The sequence below is a fragment of the Mastigoproctus giganteus genome, chromosome 13 (assembly GCF_048544385.1).
Source record: "Mastigoproctus giganteus isolate SK-2022 chromosome 13, ASM4854438v1, whole genome shotgun sequence".
Taxonomy (NCBI): Eukaryota; Metazoa; Arthropoda; class Arachnida; order Uropygi; family Thelyphonidae; genus Mastigoproctus; species Mastigoproctus giganteus.
Genome location: NC_143587.1, coordinates 119460990 through 119482327, shown reverse-complemented (window position 1 = coordinate 119482327; position 21338 = coordinate 119460990). Strand labels below are relative to the sequence as shown.

The 21338-nt window shown below is 39.2% G+C and overlaps 1 protein-coding gene across 3 annotated transcripts in view; it reads right to left on the bottom strand.

The window, feature by feature from the left end:
• Positions 1 to 21338, bottom strand: part of Ca-beta (Calcium channel protein beta subunit) — a 168693-nt gene that overhangs the window by 44281 nt on the left and 103074 nt on the right. The window contains exon 1 of one of the 3 annotated variants that reach the window (XM_090387644.1): positions 10704 to 11343. The exons of 1 other annotated variant lie outside the window; for it this stretch is intronic. In XM_090387644.1, coding sequence (XP_090243770.1) covers positions 10704 to 10784 — 81 coding nt within the window. In that variant the 5' untranslated portion in view covers positions 10785 to 11343. Of the gene's footprint in view, positions 1 to 10703; positions 11344 to 21338 lie in introns of those variants that run through there. One more of the 3 variants, XM_090387646.1, reaches the window with a different exon arrangement.

Here is a 21338-nt window from a genome sequence, read left to right as displayed (position 1 = left end):
TATTGGTCTCAAGTTTCATTCCGAATAAGGTGGGGTTCCCATATAAAATACCGTTCATATAAAATAAGTATTTCATCCAGAATAAGGTGGAGTTGGATTCCTACATAAAATTCTCTGCAAATAATTTCATCCAGAAACGAATTTCGGAATGAAACTGGGGACCAAGACATTGGCTCCACGCAAAGTTTGCCACACACTTGAGGTGAACAGTTGAGGAAATAGGGTCAAGGTAAGAAAATGTTTGTCTTTTGCTATTCCCATGATCTGGCATGAATAAAGAAGCGAAGCCATTGAGATGACCGTCGTACTTCCTATAAATTTAATTGAAGTATAGAGCTATAATACTAAAAATAAAGTTCATTTGGTACCCCGGTCTTCTATCCAGAATGTTTCCGCAGAATACATTTTGAAAACCACCGGTTTACTCAATACGACATAAATGATGTAATGAGAGATTTAGGTCTTCCAAAATCTTCTGCAGAGATCCTACGGTCAAGAATTCAAGCTAAGAACTTAGCTCTCTTCAGAGACATTTTCTTGGTACTGACGCTGTCAAAAAGAGTTCTCACTTCTACTGCATCATTTCTGGATTAAGGACTACCTTAGGAGCTCCAGTATATGTATGAACCATGAGTGAAATCAAGGATGGTACCTACTTTGAGTATATTTATAATCAGTTTCCATGTTTATCTGATATGAAACTCAGAAGGCATTTTCGTTGGGCCACAGATAAGGAAGTTCCAAATCCGTTTCACCTAATTCATTTGTTTTGAACTGCTTTTAGCTTTTCTAGCTTAGCTTATACGTAACTCCTGATTTTCTGTTCCCTAAATGCATAACATTTCATTCAGAAGCGTTAACTTCAAACAAGCAATTTAAAGAAACGGTGAACGTGGTTGAAAAGCACGGATGGGATTCAAAATACTGTTAAAATTCCTTGGAACAAGAAAGGACAATTATAGACGTATAGTATCATTGAATATGCTATTACGTTTTAATTTTTTTTTAGCTAAGTCTTTCTTGAGCTCCCATACAGACATTTTCAGAAAATCTTCGTTCCATCAGTGAGAAACAGAAGGAGCGATTCTACCAAAATATAGAGAACATGAAATGAAAGGAAAAATATTAGGGTATACTTTTCGACTGGTAATGGAACACACAATATTAGCATGCCAGTACTCTTCTTATACCTTTGCGGAAGATGAATATGCCATCTTGCTGTGTTGTAAAGTTATTTTCGGACAAATAGTGGGGGGGGGGGGAGATCAGAAGTTGATAAAAAAGTAATAAAACAATCAACGGGATTTAACTTAAGTAAAAGGGCTATTTAACAGGTGGATGCTGATCTGATCTCTTACCAGATAATTTATTAACATAAGACTATATACTTACCGTCCGACCACCATGAGAAGAACCCTGTCAATCATTCTGCCTCCATGAAACCGGAAGAGTTGTTTGGATGTTGTGAGCGCTCGCAATGTAGGATTGCTTTAAACGCATACTGGTAGCGAAAACAGAACTTTTCGGAAGTAGTACTAGCTGCTTGCATTTACAAACGTGCACTTACCCAAACTGAAATGAACTATTCCGTTTCCATGGCTGCAGAATGACCGACAGGGATTTTCTCATGGTAGTCGGATCAGTACTAATACGCCTGCCATTATTTTAGTAATCACAAATCATTCAGATCAGAATAAATCAACAATCTGAAACGTAAAATAATGAACCAATGTATACTCCCCACCATGACTTATGGAAGTGAAACTTGGGCACTCACCAAAAGAATGGAAGAGAAGCTGAGAACTACACAGCGAAGAATGGAACGAATTATATTGGGAATCAGACTGTTAGATAAGAAGAGAAACACATGGATTAGGCAGCAAACTCAAGTAAAGGACATTCTTATCAAAACTAAAGAACTAAAATGGTCTTGGGCAGGACATATATCTAGAAGACATGATGACAGATGGACTAAGAAAATAACAGAATGGTACCCAAGAGGAGCTAGAAGAAAACCTGGGAGACAACAACGGGGATGGACAGATTAAATTCAAGAGTTTGTGGGCAGTAAATAGATGGCCATTGCACAAAAGAGAAGGAACTAGAAATTTGCTGGAGAGGCTTTCATCCTACAGTGGATTGAAAATGGCTGATGATGATTACAAAATCTTTCTGGAATATCCAGTGTTGTCCAGCGAACATACTGTAGTTTTATTTAGACGCATCACAGTTGCTCTACGATGTCTTGATATAATTTTGCAGTTGTTTCGGTACTTGTTTTTTCCTCTGAGATGCAGCTCAGAAAGGTCATCGTAGGAGAAACTTCACCGGCAAAATGAACGGTCACCTCTTTCAACTTTGGGAATGCCCTGTGCAATATTCCGAAATTTGTGAGCGCAGACTACGATTTTGTTTATTTCGCTAAGCGCTTCAGTTTATCAGCGATGTCAACACATGGCCCGTACTTCTGCGACACGCCTTCATCAGTAGATCTGATTTAATCAACGGAAACACGCTCTTGGTCCAGATACCCATCTCTTTGGTCATTACCTTCTGCTCCGTCTCCTTAACTGCCTGTGGAACTGTGTACAGGGCAAGATCGATCAGATCGTACACTGTCATTTATTGCTTTGTTATCCTTGTAATGGTTAATAGACCGATAAAGAAACTGGCTACTGACATCCAGTGACTGGAACGTTTTAAAATATCTTCAGGTGTCATTTCAGACTATGTTCAGCAAAGATAACAATCTATTTTCCAGTGAATGTGCTTTCCTGTTAAACTCAAAGCCCAGCTAGTTAGAAGCCAAGATTTTTTTTTTTTTTTTGAGGCTTTTGCGTTCCATAAAAGTTATCAACTTGAAAAACAAAATTGCAGGAAGCCAAATCTAAGGAATATAGCGGATGATGGATCAGGGTGATGGAGTTCTTCGCAAGAATTCTTGAATGGAAAGCGATGAGTATGCAGGGCATTGTCATGATGTAAGCGCCATTTCTCCCAAGCTCACCTTTCTGGCCGATTTCTTTGAACAGCATGCGCAATCACCATAGAACGGTTTCGAAATATTCCTGGTTAACTGTTTGACCATACGGGACACATTCATAATAAACAATGCCCTTTGAATCAAAATACGATTAGCATAATCTTCACATTTCATAGAGATTGTCTCGAGCTTTTTTTGGGGGGGGATGGCACGGTCACTAATAATGATGGAAGAAACAAAGTGTGGGTCAGCAACACTTTGACAAAGCTCCTGAGATGAAAGAATGCGAGGCACATTCCCAAATCTTGTATTAAAATTGACTGGCAGATCCCATAAGAAATAGTTTTTCTAGCAAATTCGTGGACAGTTAAAACGTCGATCATTACTGATCAGATCGTGAACACAAACGATAAAATCACTGGGTTTTGGAGTAAAGGCCAGCGAGGATCACCTACGACGAACAAGCCATTTTAAACTTTGCAAACCACTGACACGTACATCTTATCCTATAGCCATTTTTTAAAAATATATTTAATGGGTTTCTGTTGCACTTTTCCCTAATTTGAAATAAAATTTGCTGCACATCCACTGCTCAGTAAACTCACTCATTTTAAAATAAGACGAAACACCGTCTATTCAACGGCCGCTAATTCAAATCGACTGCAGGTAAACGGGCGATTCATGCATTGCTATGTCTAATAGAGTCACCGAACGTGCTGCGGCAACTCGCTAATACACTGAAAATTTCAGTTTGAACTTTTAGATTACATCACTTCGCATACGCATTGAGCATAATATCCTCATAAAACACGCAAAAGATAATGACAAAGAGCTCTAAACCTACTGATGTCATTTAATTCAGTAATTTCTATAAAATTCGCAAATGTCAAGGACTTTGCAGCTATCTGAGGCTTTCATAAACGTGTCTGCAATATGACATCTGCATGCAAAATGAAAGACTTCATTAGAAGACAAATCCAGATTCGCATCAGGCAGGACACTTGTATTCTGGTCATCACTGGTAACTCCCATTCTAGACTATACACCAGACGTTGGGACTTCATACAATTTTTTCACTCCAACATCACTGCATAACGAGTAATCAACTAATAGCACTAACGTACCTACAATAAGAACCAAAGCTTCAAAAATTTCGTAATTAATTTCAGAGATACGAGTACATAGTCGAATATTCGTATCTGTGACACGCGGTCACAGTTTAATTGTGATGATGTTTATTTCCATCTGCAAAGCCCTACTTTTACTGAGCAATTATCGGATGACTCAGCAACCATTCATTTGTCCTAATTATTTGCTCTGCGACTCACGCTTTAAAGTAATACCTGCGTGTATGTCCGCACTGATGTTAATGTTACTTGTCAGAAATTTCATAATCTGGAATCCTCTGTTTGATCTCTTTTAGCTCCTCTCCTTGCCCCATTCTGTGAAATTCATCCATTTCCTCTATCGCTCTCAAATTTCAAAGAAATCGAACTTATTTTCTTTGAAACTAGACTTTATCCAGCTTGACTTCACCAACAGTGAACCAATTTTCTTCGGCGATTTCAAAATTCGCAACTACAGCGGACTTTAATTTTCTTGTTGAAAGGATTCAGTGGGTGGAGATGCTGAGGCACTTATTACTAATAACCTCACACAACTCGTTCACTTGCCCTGTAGGATACCAGGCAATCCAAAGACAGACACACAAACCCACCTAACACCCATGATCTTTTCCTCACCCAAAAGATGCAGTTAATGTTATTTGTATTGAGGACGAATCTCAGGAGGGTTCCGAAACTTCAACGTCATAAACCGTTTAATTGGCAAATATGCTCCGAGGCTGTATATTTTTTAATACTTTTGAAATTTAATAAATAAATGAATTTACTATAATATCATGCGTTACAGCGCAAGAATTCCGCGTAGGAATTTAGGGGTAAAGCATGCCATTTCCGAAATATGCAATTCTTTTATGCCTGCCTATCTAAAATGGTATCACAGGAGGTCAAAAACTCCTGATCTCTCATGCTGTTAATTAGAAGTCAAATCCTAGTAGTACCGAAGCCCATTTTTTCTCAAGGAGAGTCGTTAGTAACTCATAAGGTTTTCGGAGTTGGCTGACGACTCGAAGTTTGCGTACATGATAATTGGATTCACGTCAGGAGACCTCGGACATCATTTGGGATTTGTCCTCACCCCCACAAAAATCCTTCAGTAGCTGAATTTTATGGAGAAGAGCACTACCATCCATTATCAGGAAGCTGGATCTTTCTGTAACCCAACACCCCAAAAGATTAATACATTCGGTACCTCATATCTTCACTCTTCAAGTACAGGTTTTGAATTATCTGGGTTCAGGCGCCATCTTAAATGCCCTCCTCTGTATGTAGTCAGCAGAAAATATATTAAAGTGATTTCGCAGAGGCTGTGGAAATAGAATGAATAGAGATAGAACCATGCCAAAATGGTGGGGGGGGGGAGCACGAGACTTACTACCAAACAACTAAGATTCAGAAAGAGTATAAAGCAGATCAGAGCTTCAGAATCAGAGTTTACGAAATTCAAAACTTCCGATGCAAATTGGAAAGATTCATCACCACTTCTGAATAACTTGGCATTTTCTTTTTAAAATGCCAGTGCAGTTTCTATTCCAGTGTGATGAATAGTTTATCAAGACGCGTATTTACGTCATTGGTTTACTGATTGTTAGTGCCGTGGAGCAAGGGGAATATAAAAAAAAACTAAGAGATGTAAAACAATTCCCTTTTTGCTCATCCAATCGTACGTGTGCAAAGTTTTGCTTTTAGTCAAAGTGGGGGGGGGGGGGCGTGGAAACGAATCATGACTCATTCCACATCCGTACACCCCACTAACGTCATCAGTAATCCGGGTGCGCTATTCCAGGGTCCAAATCAATGTTTGCTCACAAGTCCTCTTTCTTCCACTCCACGCGCTTCTCACCATTTCAAACAAATACTGTTGTCGTCAATGAGCTCGGTATCCATAGTAACAAAGTCTATTACGACAGTTTCTTCATCACCGAAGTCTCAGCCAGTTAATACAAGTAATGACATCTGGAAAAAGAAGGAAGTTCTTTTCTTACTTTTCCACTTAAGAAAAACCAAAAGATATTGCGGCATAATCATTCGCCCAGAAAGATTCAACCAGAAATGATAAAATAAACTCTCACGCACTCATTCACTTTACGCACGTGCTGCATCCCCTTATCAAAGTAAATAGAAAAATAATTGCATCCAGCGATGATTTAGAGCTTTTTCTTTCTTTATCACAAATGGATGTTCTGCTGTACTCAAGCGATTTTCAGACAACATAAAATTCTTTATGATCCATCGAGGATTGGCAACAGACATTCTCCAATAGGTTTTATACTCGCTTATTTTGATTGGAAAAAAAAAAAAAATCGATGCTACTTAGTATTATCACTGACGTTCAAAGTTGTATGACTACTGGGTGTGGCAATTTTATTACAATAATACGCGTGACCTGAAGGCGACAAATTCCTTTTGTAGGTCGCTTTGTCCCAACGTTTATCTGCTTAGTATTGCTAACATTGGACGCTGTCCAAAATTATAAAACATTAAGAGAACACATTGCAAAACGCTGAATTCCCGGATGGAGGAGAAAGTTCGAAGAGTGGAAGACCCAGAGCTGAACAATATCTTAATGGTAAAAAATCAATGCATCCGCACACATACGAAAAAAAAAAAAGAATTCATTCTTCGCCCACCTCAGAGGAAGAAGCCTATTATAGACTTCCTACATTCATTACAACAAGTCAGTACACACCCTGAATAGTAATTTTCCAACCCAAGCCATTCATTCTACTTTTAATTAACCAGCCGTGGAACACACCCTTGCTATTAGAGTGGAGTTGAATAATGTCTTCCTGCCGAGTTCATATACGCACCGAAAAGGGTAAATATATCCACTGTTAAGACGTGTATTTGCGACACACGTACGTCACTCGCTGTCAGCTCCTCCCTCTCTACCCACGCACGCCAGCAATACGGAATGACCCCTACTAGTTGACCGAAACACTTATTTTTCTCGTAGCGAACGAAATAACGGGAAGTGTGTCACTCGCGCATTGCATACGACTACTATCGATCGGCCCTGAAATACGATTTCTTCCGTTTAGAAAGGGAATGAGTTGTTTGCAATTGGAATGGAGCTTTAACTGCAGTAATTGCGAGTCGAAATGGAAAATCGCGTTGTCACTCATTTTGGTGTGCAGTAACTCCCATCTTCCACTGACAATAGAATTTACGCGTCTCTTACACAACCCTCTGTCTGTCTCTTACAACCCTCTGTGCGCTCCAAGCGTGGATTGAAAAATAAGTGAGAAAGAGAGGACACGAGTTAAATACGAAAAAACAGATCTTAAAATAAACCGCTCGTGATAAAAAGAAATTAGCTGATGCGTCCAGTAAGTTGCTGAGCATGTGCAAGCTGGAATACCGAACGTAGTCAGTCAATGCCTGCACTATCTGTATTACTAATAATTTTAAGCGTCATCCTAGAAAATAGAACGTGTGAATAAGTTTGAATTTGGGACTATGAAGATTAAGAAACCTAACTTGTATATCATTATTTGGATTTCTTCAGTTAACTTAAAGAATCCAGAGCTTTTTATAAAACTTCGGGCGGGTATTGTGAGTATCAGGGATAAAAGAAACAGTTCTCGTAACTGTGGAATCGAGTACACCGTATTGAGTTATTTTTTTGAGATTCTGTGTGCTGGATACTGATATGCATGCTGAGTTGCTTGGAAAAATAATTCAGTCCTAACCGGAAAATATGCCATATACTGACCCCCACTTGTCGTAAGAATTTCTTTCTTACGACAAGTTGGTATGCTCCTGAAATTTGGGAGAACATTGTGGAAAGATAGGATTCCACTTATCCCAAGATTTCACGAGCAGCTCTTTTACAATACCACGCTGTGGATGATTGAGGACAGAACAGTTCTAACCAAAGATGACACACCATAACCCTTTTTACGAACAAACTTCTCAAAATTTAATCTTTAAAGTAAGATTGTATGAAACTGAGGTTATGAAGTGGTTAATCGACAGTTTAACCATCCAACTTCATGAACGGATTTAACTTAATGTAAAGAAAATTCTCTCCTTGACCAGGAAAAACCAAACCATATTTTAAGTATTGTAGAAATGTTAAAAACGCAAACCTGATGCTCTGTTCTGTCTTCGCCAAGTATGTATTCATCCAAGCGACATGTTTACGCTCTGTCTATTCAATTGCTGGTCCCATGGCTTTCAGCGTATTCGATTCATATCGGACCTGGCTAATCGGAAACACTTCAGTTCAACCCTGGTTCCTATAGCAACCCATTTTCCACAAATGTACCCTTCTGATCACTGTCAGACTTGGCGTCAACCATTTCGCATGGTCTATCGAAGGTTTGATGTCTGTGAAATAAAGTTCACAGGTCATTTGCAGCTGTTAGATCATGAAACACCTGCCAGGTTCACATTCAGGAGAATGGATGACTTACTGGTATCTATTACTGGCTTACTTTCCCACCTGCTTTCTTTCTTCCTTTATTTTTATCACCTTATAAAAGTGATAAAACCCCCCAACTTTTTAATGTATGAGAAAAAAACCCAGATGATCCATTTTCATTTTAAATTTTTCCACGACTACAAAGCTGTCGAGAATGAGCGTAGAAAAGAGGTTGGGGTGTGGGTTAGAAGGAAATCAATAATCACAAACTGCAAATGCCCACAAAAAAAAGACAGATCAGTTAACCCATCCGTTTCTCCTTTGCACCGACACAAGAAACATTGAGAAAAATCGATAAGCAGTTGATTCCAGTCCCACACAAAGAATGGTTATTCAGTTATCAATTTCATCGTCCAAGCGTAACAGTAAAACATAAATCGTCTAATGCGAGGGGAAACCATGGTAACCAAATAAACAACCATGACGTTAGGACTTAACGTTTCTGGAACTGCATCCATCTAGTTTATTTAATTCTATTTTAGATATTTTATAGTATATATATCGTTGCATTTTTCCTTCGACAGCTCTCGTGGTCATACCCTGTTGTCCTCAGATAAACCCTTACAACTGTTAGGGTTTATCGATGGTTCTGCAGGCTCTTCCTGGAGTGCCACGCCGTGGCATCCATCTCAGTCAATTGCACACAAGTTCGAATATAACTTTACAAATTCATACTTTTAGGTTTTGGTGTTAAAGTTTAAGCCACGTTCTGTGATTCTTCACTGAATTCACAGATAACTGAAGTGCAAGATTATTTCATCATAGTCTGCGTAGAATACAATATGCTGTATAAGGCCAGGATGTGAGTGCTTTGTGAAGATTTAGTGTGGGTTGTGTTGTTCTTCTGTCCACTTAGTTTGGAGCTTGTGGAAAGCCACCAGCACTCCTTGTTTGTGCAGGTTATGATAAAATCTTCCAATTACAAAACGTGTCTCAAAAGAGGTTAATCAAAATAATTTAACGTTGAAATTTAAGGTTTAGGGTTCTTTAAATCGTTTACAAGCAGAACGATGTCTTGGACTTGTACTGCAGGAGTAAGATCCGGAAAGATATTGCGAGGTATTCGTTTTAATGAAGTTGTTCGATGGTTGGTAATGCTCCAAACTCTTTCAGAAAAGTCTAAGATCCAAGTTTCTTTCGTTAGCTTAATTCTGTGAGAAGTACACATTTTGGCAGCTAGATTCCAATTCATTTAGAAGATTTCTTCTAAGAATTTTACGTTTATTATTAATTAATCGAGTTCGTGCCATATTTGTAAGCTATTGCAATCCACTCACAGTTTTAGAATACTTCGTATTTTTATAGATAGGCAAGTTACAAAGAGCAGAGTGACCTCATTCCCCTCCCCTCCCCTCCCAATAATGCGCTGAACTGATTATTATTTGTAATCGAAGTTGCTCCTATTTATTTTGTTATAGTGTAAGGGTTGCGAAATCCAAATGTATTTGTTCAATTAAAGAAGTTTATCATCAGAATGTGATTATCAACTTTTGAAGTTTAACGAATATTTTGTAAAATAAGATGTTCGACAAGCAACAGAGGAGGTTTCAAAATATCAGAATATTCGACTAATTAATGGTATTCAAATATTTAATTATAATTTGGATAATGATTTTAAAACGCGACATTCTACAAACGTATTATGTGTCCTTTCAAGCTGACTTCCCCCAGCTTAAAAGGACACACTGTACGCACACACACGCCGATATCTAACAAATGTCATACGAAATCAATAAACGAAATATCATCAAATATGGAACCATCGATCAAATAAAAAATAAGTGTGGGTTATTCAAAGAAAATGCAGTTCCCTTTTTTCTAAAATTAATTTTTGATTTACTAAGCGAGAAGTCCTTGGAAGGATTCACCCGAACGTTTAAAATGTATTCAAAATCTCATGGTTTGGCAAGTGGACAAAAAAAAAAAGATTAACTTTACAAGCCAAGAGAACCTTCCTGGTACGCTGATATTCTCCAGTTAGGAACCGAGGATACCAGCATACTCGGTATTAATAATAATTAAAATTTCTACAAATATTCAACAGCGAACCCTTAAAATAACGTTTATCCCCCTCCGAGACAACAAAAGACCCCTCTATTTTATCTAACTAACAAAGCAGACCACACTAAATTGTACAGAAGCATGGTTAGTACTTAAAAACAGTGGCACATACCTGAGAACGAGTTCTTGGATTCAATTTTCGGAATGTTTTGGTAAGAAAGCGTTTACTCATTGTTCTAGGCGCCACAGGCATGCTGGGAAGCGTGGTTAATAGTCCCAGTCACAGCGTCACCTCCAAGAAGAAAATATCTTGTTACGTGGGGGAAAAAGAGTTAGTCACGTGAGGTTAGGGGGAGTGGGGAAGGGATCCCGCAAACTACTTCATATTTCTGTTTTCTCCATCGCCTGGATAAGATGGACGATTTCGTCCCCTTTGATGTCGGTACCTCGTGGAATGATAGTGTTCGTTGTCTTCTATATAAACCGGCATCGTAACTCATTACAAAAATAGGACGCACCAGTTTCCATGGTTTCCATCGTTACTGTTGGACATTGTGCTATTTACATTACAGCAGGCAGCTTCACGCTTTCCGGTATGACAGTGCAGCCAAGACCACGGCCAAGATGAGGTTGAGAAAGCGTGAGAATGAAGGGGGGTTTTCAATGACAAATCCGAAATTAATCCATCCGCAGGTACTCGCACCTCAAGGTCATTAGTCCCTTTCTCTTTGCGCCAACGTTCTGGTTTTTTTTCACTCCCCCTTTCTACGCGATCGTTAAGGGCACTTAGCAAAATTCATTACGTTCCTCGCAGATCTGGAGACGAAAAGCAAAAGGCGATGAATAAAAATCAGAAAAACTAATAAATAAATACCTTTGCGGCCTTCGGGAAAACAATTACGTCAAAATATCGCCGCATATCTGAACTCACACGCTTCACTGGGTCAGGAGGAGGCAGAGGAGGGGGGTCACCTCCGAATTATGACAGCCCGCTGTTGTTATCCTTGGACTAGTCTATCGAAACACGAAAGCGATCTCTTCGGCACATTGCCAAGGGAAACGATCCCGTAGAGCAGCGGCTACGGCAATTCGGCGTAAGATCCGTTGGCGACCTGTTCCGTTCGAGAGAAGAATATGTTAAGGCTTTGAGGGGTTTGGGAAGTCTCCATCCATACATTAACACTCGGTTACCTATTGACCACTATTCCTGCTCTACCGTACAGCAACCCCACATCCCTCGTCCTGTGATTCTCCCCGTTACTCTGATGGCTGCAGCCCTATGACCGTAACGATGACGTCAACACGGCGGACCAATCGGAGGAGGCTTTACTACCTGCTGCAGTCGATGAGCGAAATGGCTGCCGTACGAGACAGATTTGGGGGTTCGCCGAGGTGTCTAAAAGAAGAACGGACATGACAAGACATAGCGTCACATCGAACTGTATCCGTTTGATCGTACACCCACCCACTCGCTGTTCCCTGACGTTGGAATGAGGAGGTGGGCGGCCTGGGATTAGAACGGATAAATTATAGAGTAATCTTCTCGAAGAGTAAACATCGAAAGGCTTCTAAAAATATGGCAGAATATTCCCCTCAGAGTAGTGGCCATGTCTTATTGCGAAGGCCTTCGGGAATTGATAAAGCAGTATTATGAGGGACAGAAAAGAAAATAACTGAATGTGTGCAGATGATTGCAAAATTTCGCTTTTTTCATCTTCGCTTTTCTTTCTCTCCCCGAACACATTCGCATACACAATGGAGTTTAAGCAAGGAAGTGGCTGGATCTATTTTTAGACTTCATCCGACTTCTTACCGCTGTGGTAAGCAGACTATTAAACCTTACACGTTAATTCGCTCACAAATTGGTATGTTCTTAAATGATGGAAGTCTTTTGATAACCAAAAGAAAAACTCAGACTTGAAAGAAATCTTAAAATAAAAATGTCTCGGAGTAAATCAAAGAATATCTTAAATATATTATGCAACAGAGAAAAAAAATAACAGAAAAACTAACTATATTTATGGTAACTCCATGAGTGAAAGATTGAAATGTACAGTACAATATTATCTGGAGGGATGGGTTGAGAAAAGATTAAACCTAGAATCATTCAACTACAGCATCTGTAGGTTTACATATTCATGGTAATCCAAATAACAAAATGTTGAATTGTGTTCACCTGCTGATTTTATTGTTGTGCGGGCTGAAAAACCCTGGAATAAATCATGGGAGAAACCTTACCCCTCCACCTGATATCGGCTAACTGTAGCTTCAGTTGAAGAGGACTTTAGAAATTCCTCCAGTCGTTGACTGGAATAGAACCCAATCTAACCTAAGACCTCTAGTCGAACCTTTCCAAGTGATGAAATCACTATATTCTCACGAAGGACGACCATTCGACACATAGAAGACAAAATATCAAAGAAAATAACCTTTTGGCTCAAGTATTAATCGAAAAGGTTGAAAGTAAAGAGTTCTCTACTATAACAGGCGATAAAGGAACGTAACCCACTACCCATTATGAAAATAAGCTGGATAGACAAGAGGGTGAGAGCTTACCAGGATGTCTTGATAAGAAATCACAACAAATATCTTTAGCTTCCAGTGCAAACAATTAGCATTCCTGTTGGTTATTTATCAACGTTAATGGATTTCAAGACAATTTAAAATTTGGTGGCTGCCAATTAATAGGGTAGTAATGGAGACAAAGATTTATCTTCTTTTTCTTGGAATGAGCGAATTAACGATGTAGTATTGGTCGTTAGAACAACTCTATAAGAAACTTCCATACCAGAACGCCCGCTCATCTTATGACTGTTCAAAATTCTTTTGCTCCCTTTCTGAAGACATTGTTTTATGTATTTATTAGCTAATTGAGACTATACGAATTGGAACTGCTCGTACATTCCTGTACAATCCCTACAATCGTTAGGGATTGTACAACGTTCTACTTGGAAGAACGTTGATCATAACCATTCTATTAGAAACGTGGGTTGCAAACCATGGATGGATTTTGTACCTTGTTATGAGAGATTTACATTTATCTCTGATTGATTGGAAATTGTGCGCAGGAAACTGTCTGTCTGTGAGCAAATTTTTTGATTCAACTTGAGGAATGTTATCTCATACTCTTCCTGATATAAACATATCAGGGAGAGTATGAGGAGCACATCTCTGATACGGTCATGACTAGAGATCCTAGTAGCGTCCCAAATATAATAAACAATATTTATTCTCACCATGGCAAGTGTTGCCAATGGTTTAAAAGTAAATGGATATTTCATACGCAAAATAGCACATGTAGAAAAATAATAGATGACAAAGAAAAACAAAATAATATATCATAAAATGCGAAGAACTGTAATGACAGGATGGTACACTATAATGAATTTGTTTACGGGGAGAGAGAAAGCATCATGTTAGGGCCACCCAATAACTAACAATCTGCCCCTGTGCAATATTATACGGGGGTTGAGGAAGGCTTAACAGTCCTATGGAACACTGTGGAAGATACAAGTAATACAGCTCAAGATTGGCAGGTTGTCCATCCACAGATGGAGGCGCTCATTTCACGTTATGATGATGAGTCAGCGGGGAAGCTTGCTGCAAGAAGGCACATGGCGCCTATAAGCTGCAATGGTGACAAACAGGTGGAAAGTCAGCATCGAGTTCTTTTGATTATGTAAAGCATCTGATTGAGTCGGAAACAGCCCAATAAGGCAAACCTGTTGGAATACATAATTACCGTTGGGATTGATCTTAGACATGCAGGGAGGACGCGCCATACATACAGTATGTCTCATATATTGTGTCCAATATAACGCCCTTGGCCATTTTAGCAATAAACATAAGTTTTCTGCTTTTATCACGGTTGCTAGCCTCCTTACCTTCAGTTCTTCAGTCACTGTTGTTTTCCGTTGTGCAGGGGGAAGATCTAATTTTTGGGTAGCCCATTTTACTAACCAGTAGTCATTGGCACAAATGCGCTTCATTTTAATGTGGGTACCTGAGGACTAGATTTCAGCTCCGTACACGGTTCCAGCATAGAGGAAGGTGGCTATGTATTTTGAAGCTATCGCAGGCTCACGGACATGGAGGAGTTGGAACTTCGCTAACCAGCGCATCCGATGAAATTTAGCAAGTGCTTTTTCGATGTGATTGTGAAATCTTAACTTGGGGTCGAAGACCATGCCTAAGTAGGTGTACATGGACACATTTAGTATCGGGATCCTCCGGTAGTAGCTATGGCCTGAGTTGGATTATTTTTCAGGAGTGCATGAACACGATGTTGACGTTAACGGTTCATGTAAATATGATGATGCACGAACCGTTAGCAGAGAGTGACCATCTTATCTTAAAGCGGACCATGAAAAATGAGATTTCAGTAGTGAAGAGCAAAGCTTTTAATTCAATGAAAGAGGATTACGGACTAGAATTTTCTTGTACTCTATCAGTAGGGCGAAATATGGAAGTAGAGGTTAATGATGGGGGTTCTTTCAAGGCATTCATTCTATTTAGAAGGTACTGTGCAAGAAGGATACCAAAAATGGATATAAACGGATTTAGAGAGTTTGATCGAACAGAAGGCAGCATGGGAGGCTAACAGAGGGACAGATAACACATGTTCATGTAATATTTATAAGTTGATTCTTATAACATCTAAATATGAGAAATTAGTAGTCATGATGACAAGGGTTTTAATTCGTGCGTAAATGCGAGTGAGAGAAAAAGAGTAAACAGGACCTTTTTGTCTATATAATCGAAACAATCATAAGATAATCTAGCCGATGTCGCTGGTGAGCTGAATAGATACTGTGGTTTCACAGAACAAAATCCCTTTCTAGTTGGGGATATTGTGCTAGTGAACCTGAGCATCGTATCTTAAATGATATTGATATTGCAGAGGAGAGCATAACAGAAAAAGTACTGAGCTTGGTCATGGATAGAGAACCAGGCATCGATGGTATTTATCTCGTCATATTGAAGAAATTTGTAAAAGAGTGCATTAGATCATTGCAGTTAATTATGAGATCATCATCACTGAACTCAGTGGTAACTCCTTTGGATTAGAGAAGGACCAACGTCTCATCAATCTATAAGAGGGAAGCTAAAGGATGAGATGGGAACTGGAGCCTGTCCATTCTCGCTACATGGCAGGGAAGCCACGTTGTCTTTCGTCAAGGATTCATTGTAGAATCATTTATAGAGCTAAACAGACCCCACATTCGACTCTGTAGAACCTTGATAAACTATCTTGATGTGGTAACTCAGAAGTCGAAAGCAAGAAGCAATTTTGACATTGCATATCTAGACTAAGCATTTGATGGTCGCAAAAGGGAAGTTTCTGCACAAGTTAAGTACATGGGGATTACGGGCAAGATCCTGAGGAATAAACGAAGGATAGGACACACAAATGGCTACTCTTAAGAGGAAGCCATTAATATTCATTCATTCATTCTCTCTCTCTCTCTCTCTCTCTCTCTCTCTCTCGGGGCGCCTCAGTAGCCAGGAGCAGCAGTGCGCACACGCTTTTTGATTAGACCGGGGTTCGAGCCCGTGACTATCAAATACGGAGGACGCGGAAAGGTCAGGGAATGACCACCCCATATCCCAGGGAGCAATATGACCTTAGTTGCTAATGCTCCTGAAAACCAAATAACAAACAAACTCTCTCTCGGTTAAACGGATTCCTGTTATAAGTGGCATTCCTCAAAATTCGGTCTATGCAGTTTCGTCCATTCCTGAATGATAATGGGCAGGCCTAAAGGACACGATGTTGAAGGTCGAGAGGGCGCTTAATGCTGCATACCAGGCCTTCAGAATGATTGGAACGGCCTTCATGGACAATCGAAAAATTTGCAATTAAATTTCATTTTGCTGCTGCCAAATGCACGAGTCCGTTCTACACTTCAGAAATAACAACCAAAGCATATTTTATACACTAAGGGGTAGAGCAGATCTGAAGGGTGCAAACGAGGAAAGAGACACTTGAATAGTATGAAACAATCAGACATGAAGATTAGCATGCAGATAAGTAGGTGGCCAGGAAGTTCCACGAGACCATTTGTAATCTTGTATTCGTGTCCGGAAGCTGCAACTTTGCATTGGAGTTTTCTGAGAGGGTTCGAAGACCAGACGGTTCGCATAGTAAGAATATCATCGGGATGTCCATAAATTCTGCAAGTTTCTAATCTGTGTAACCCAAACATTTCTAGGAATGCGTGGTTACAGAGAGAGAGAGAGAGTTCAAAATCGATATCTAGGGGTGGGAATCGGATTGAGATGTATAAGACACTGAGGAGGGAGAGGAAATAAACAAATGCGAAATTTTAGCAATTAAAATGGGACACACAACTTCAGGAAGCATAAATAACAAACTATTTCAGAAACAGATAAAATGGACCTCAGGAAATTTAGTTTTAATGCAGCAAAATGTTGGGTTCCTTACAATATTTGACCTTTACTAATCCTAAATACCTAAACCCACAATTACGAAAAGTACAACGGGCAAGCAAGTTCCTTACTGCAAAGCTTTTCAAATCCAGTTTAAATTTATTAATTTGATTAATAACATTTAAAACTGTTGGAAGTTTCTAAACAGGAGAGATAAGTTCGAAATTTTATACAAAACAGCTTTTTGGTAAGTTTGGAAGCGCTCCGGTACCCCTGGTATGGCGAAAGGGTTTCAAACCTCTACAAACAATAACTGCTTGCAGCGAAATTGTGGCTAGTATTAAATTTCAAGGCGGTCTTAGCAAAATTGGGAGATCATGTGACATCCGAAAGAAGTATATTTACACCTTTGCGATAATTTAATATAATTTTATGACGTAGCCGACAGGTCAGGGGCAAGATTGCAATAGCGCACGCTCTTTGGGTGGTCCGGAGTTCAAGTCCATGACTGCTAAATACAGTTAACGTTTGTATTGATGATTTATTGCAATCTCTACTGACCTGGTGGTCCTGCCGGAATATAAACAAAAAGAAAAGGTTAACAGAGGTAACCATTAGGAGACCATTTGAAAAAGAGCATTAATCCAACTTGTACAATGACTGAAACTCAGTCTATATAGAAGATTGCCATCTCTCTCTCTCTCTCTCTCTCTCTCTCTCTCTCTCTCTCTCTCTCTCTCTCTCTCTCTCTCTCTCTCTCTCTCGGGTAAACGGCTTCCTGATAATTTTCCTGGGCCACATGGTGCGGAACTTTTCGAGTTGATGGAAATGGACAGAGTACTAGATGATGACCCATACAGTACGATGGAGTTGAGGCATTTATGTAATGCAAGGTGGAATGATTAACATCCGCAAGTTCCTACTTTAAACTTTAGATGAGTCTGTTAGTTTTGACTTTGGTCTCTCCGAAACACTAGTGAAGTTCAGCTTATTTTACCACCAGAGCAGTACCGTAGCTACCATTTTTCGGGACCTGATGCAAAGAACATATTCGGGTCCCTACTTGATTAATGAAAATTGAAAAAACAGGAGACAGCTAAAGACGCCGGTCCCCTAAAGGGCCCGGGCCCGGAGGCGATTGCCTTGCCTGCCTACATGGTAGCTACGCCACTGCACCAGAGGCAGAGACCAAAGTCACGAATTTATTGAGCTCGTATTGGAGTATAATTTCTGATGACCGAGTAGAGGTTCTGACGTTTCAAAAAAGTTATGGATTTCTGATGCCCTTGACTGGCTGGAATAAGAGAGTGCTTTTCTCCGACTGTTTGGTGCCCACAAGTATGGTCACTGAAGTTATATGACAGGGGTCGGCAACCTTTTTGAGTGATGAGCCATTTTTGATCAAATTTTAAAAAAAAGAGAGAATCCGAAGAGCCATTAGGTACGAATTAATGTGACTTTTGCTGCTGAACTTCTTGAGCGAGTCTCTCAACATCGGACAAGTATGCCGTAATTTTCATCTTTAAGAATGCTGAGAGACTCAAATTGTTCAGACGGTTTCTTGATTTATTTTTAATATAGTTCATGTATAAAAGATTTTCCCGCAGAAATTTGTCGAACCAAAAACAAAGTCCAAACGCAAATATTTTCGAATTCATATACGTGTCCGATAAGCTACACCACGCATCGAACACAATTTGGTCTTGCGTTTTCAACATATCTATCGCCGTCCATTTATGTAGAATTACAAGGGCAGCCTTTTGCTCTCTCCAAATCCTCAATTTCAGTTTTAAGGAATTTTAGTCTTGCACTCCACATGTCCTTGATTTTTAAGTCCTCTAACTGCGTTTTAAATTGTGCTTCATGTGGGCTTAAGTTAAAGAGCTGCAATTACATGTTCAAAGAGCTACATGCGGCTCGCGAGCCGCAGGTTGCCGACCCTTGTTATATGATATAAGGAAAAAGCTGAAAGTATCCTACATGTTGAACGCACCAAAGTTTTTAAGGTGTACTGTAATTAGTTTTGCTTTTAACAATTACGACAATCAACGAGCGTGTTTCTTTAAGTTCTGAAGGGTTGCGATGCATTTCTTTCTTCTCCAGAAAGGCCTTACAGTATTGTTCGATGAAACTTTTAGACAAAAGAAGCAGTCTAAACTGTAATGAGGAATAAAGGATCTTATCCATAAAAGAAATATTTCAGTTGGCTGTTGTAGGATTTAGGTGCATCCGCAACTTAGGCTATATTGGGTAATTTATAATATATCTGCAAATTTCGTTTGTTTTGTAGTTAATTTGCTGTTTTCTGGACGGAAACCCAAATTTCCAGGAGAAAAAACCATGCTACTCTCGCCTGAGATCGACTATCTCAACCACGTTATAAAAAAGACCCATTAAAAATTTCTCGCGTCATTGACAAGAATCGAACTGAGGTCTCTTCCACCTGGTGTGAAGAGGACGGTGATTATACCAACTGTGCTGCACACGAAGCAAATATTTTAGTGTTGAAGTCGCCACAAGCATTAGAAGTGGTGCATTTAAAGTAGAAAAGAGAAACAGATATGGCATACGAGTTGAGCAACCTATTTAGTACTATTGTAACGTTAGACAACGCCAGGTTGAAAATATTCATGGAGGGGAGGGGTTCAATGCAAGAAGAAGAGGCTATCACCAAGTTATGGTCTCAGGTAACTGGAAGAAAAGGAAGCACAACTTTGATCCCAATGCTAGATTTAAATTTCCTTCCTCTTTAACAACTGAACCATAAAAACCGCTTCGATCTCTTACCAGTTAAATAAAAAATAAAAATAAATTTTCTGTTTATACTCCAGGACGACCACATTAACAAAATTACCGAACAATTTCGTTAATTATGTGTATTACTGAATAAATAATTACTCATTAATAATAAAATTACTGAATAATTAACGCAATTACAGACAATTTATTGTCATAAGCTTAGTTATTTTGGTAATTAATACACACCTAACCTTAACAGCAAAAGAAGAGGATGTAACAGTGCGCAACCGTGATTGGAATATTCACCGCATGACCTACCACTCTCATCGGAATAATATCAGCTTGTCTGCCCACGTTGAAGAAGGTTCGTTGATCTGAACATTGGTCAATCCACTACCAATATATGGTAACAGCGGCAACGGATTAAAGCCCTGGCAATTGGCGAATTGGTTTGGATTCCTAATGTCTCAATAACAATATGGTTCAAAAGGTGGAAATGAAGACAAAATCTTAAAATGAAAGTCAAGGAATAAATCATTACAAGATACACCTGAAGACCGAATCTGGGGTGTAAAATATATTTTAACAGTCAGATTTAGCATCGTTAGAATTCAATTTCGATTCAAAACAATTAAAAGCTGCAATTTCTATTTTTTGAAATGATATATCCCACTTAATTGAATACGTTTTGTTTTTGTTTTTTTTTTAATATACCCGTATCCGTTTCCCCCAGGGGCTATATGTATTTACATCTGCATTTTAACTGTTTTATGGCAACCGATAAATCAGCGTCACAGTTAATGGGCAGCGTATTCGATCGGGTAATGTGCACATTGATTACTAACTACACGCATTATCACAGGATCACGGCTGGATTTTATTTACAAAGTTTTTACAACAACCGCAAACAAACTCTGTATGAAATAAATAAATAATATACAAGTTAGTGCAATTGCATAATTTCTGAACATAGTCAACTACTTAAGTAGTTGTAAATTGGCATCATTAAGTATATCTCATATCGTGAATAACTTCACAATGAGTTGCCATGATATTGCACTACCTCGAATAAGTAACCAGGAACAGTGCCCATGGAAGTATCTGTAGAAAAGGCATGCAGCAGAAACAGTGCGTCTATGAGAAAGCGAGTGGAGAGACTCTGTTAGAGATGAATCATTAATTAACCTAACTGTCCTCTTCTGAATGGAATCAAGAAGCCTGAGAGAGGTTTTGGGGGCACCACCCCAGATGTGGGAACAATATTCCATGGCAGGGCGGATTTGCGATTAATACAAAGTGAGCAGCTGTTTGGAAGAAAAGTAACGCCGAGAGCGAAAAAGAAAACCAAGTTTTTTAGATGCAGAGGAAGCAATATTTGTAATGTGCTTGTGCCAAGAGAGATTAGAAGTCAGGGTAATCCCCAAAAGAGATATATCCTTTTGCCTAGAAATTGGAGTGTCACTAAAGATAAGCATAGGAGCAGAAGAGTCCTTTTTGCGAGATATAAGACAAGACTGAGTTTTAGAAGGGTTGAAATCAACTAAGTTGTCTTTGCCCACTGGAGAATTACCTGAAGATCGGCATTTAAGGAATTCGTAGCAGATTTTCGAGAAGTTGAAGCTGATTGAGCAGGCCAAGGTTTCTCAAAATGGAAAGTGGAATGCAATGTGCTATCATC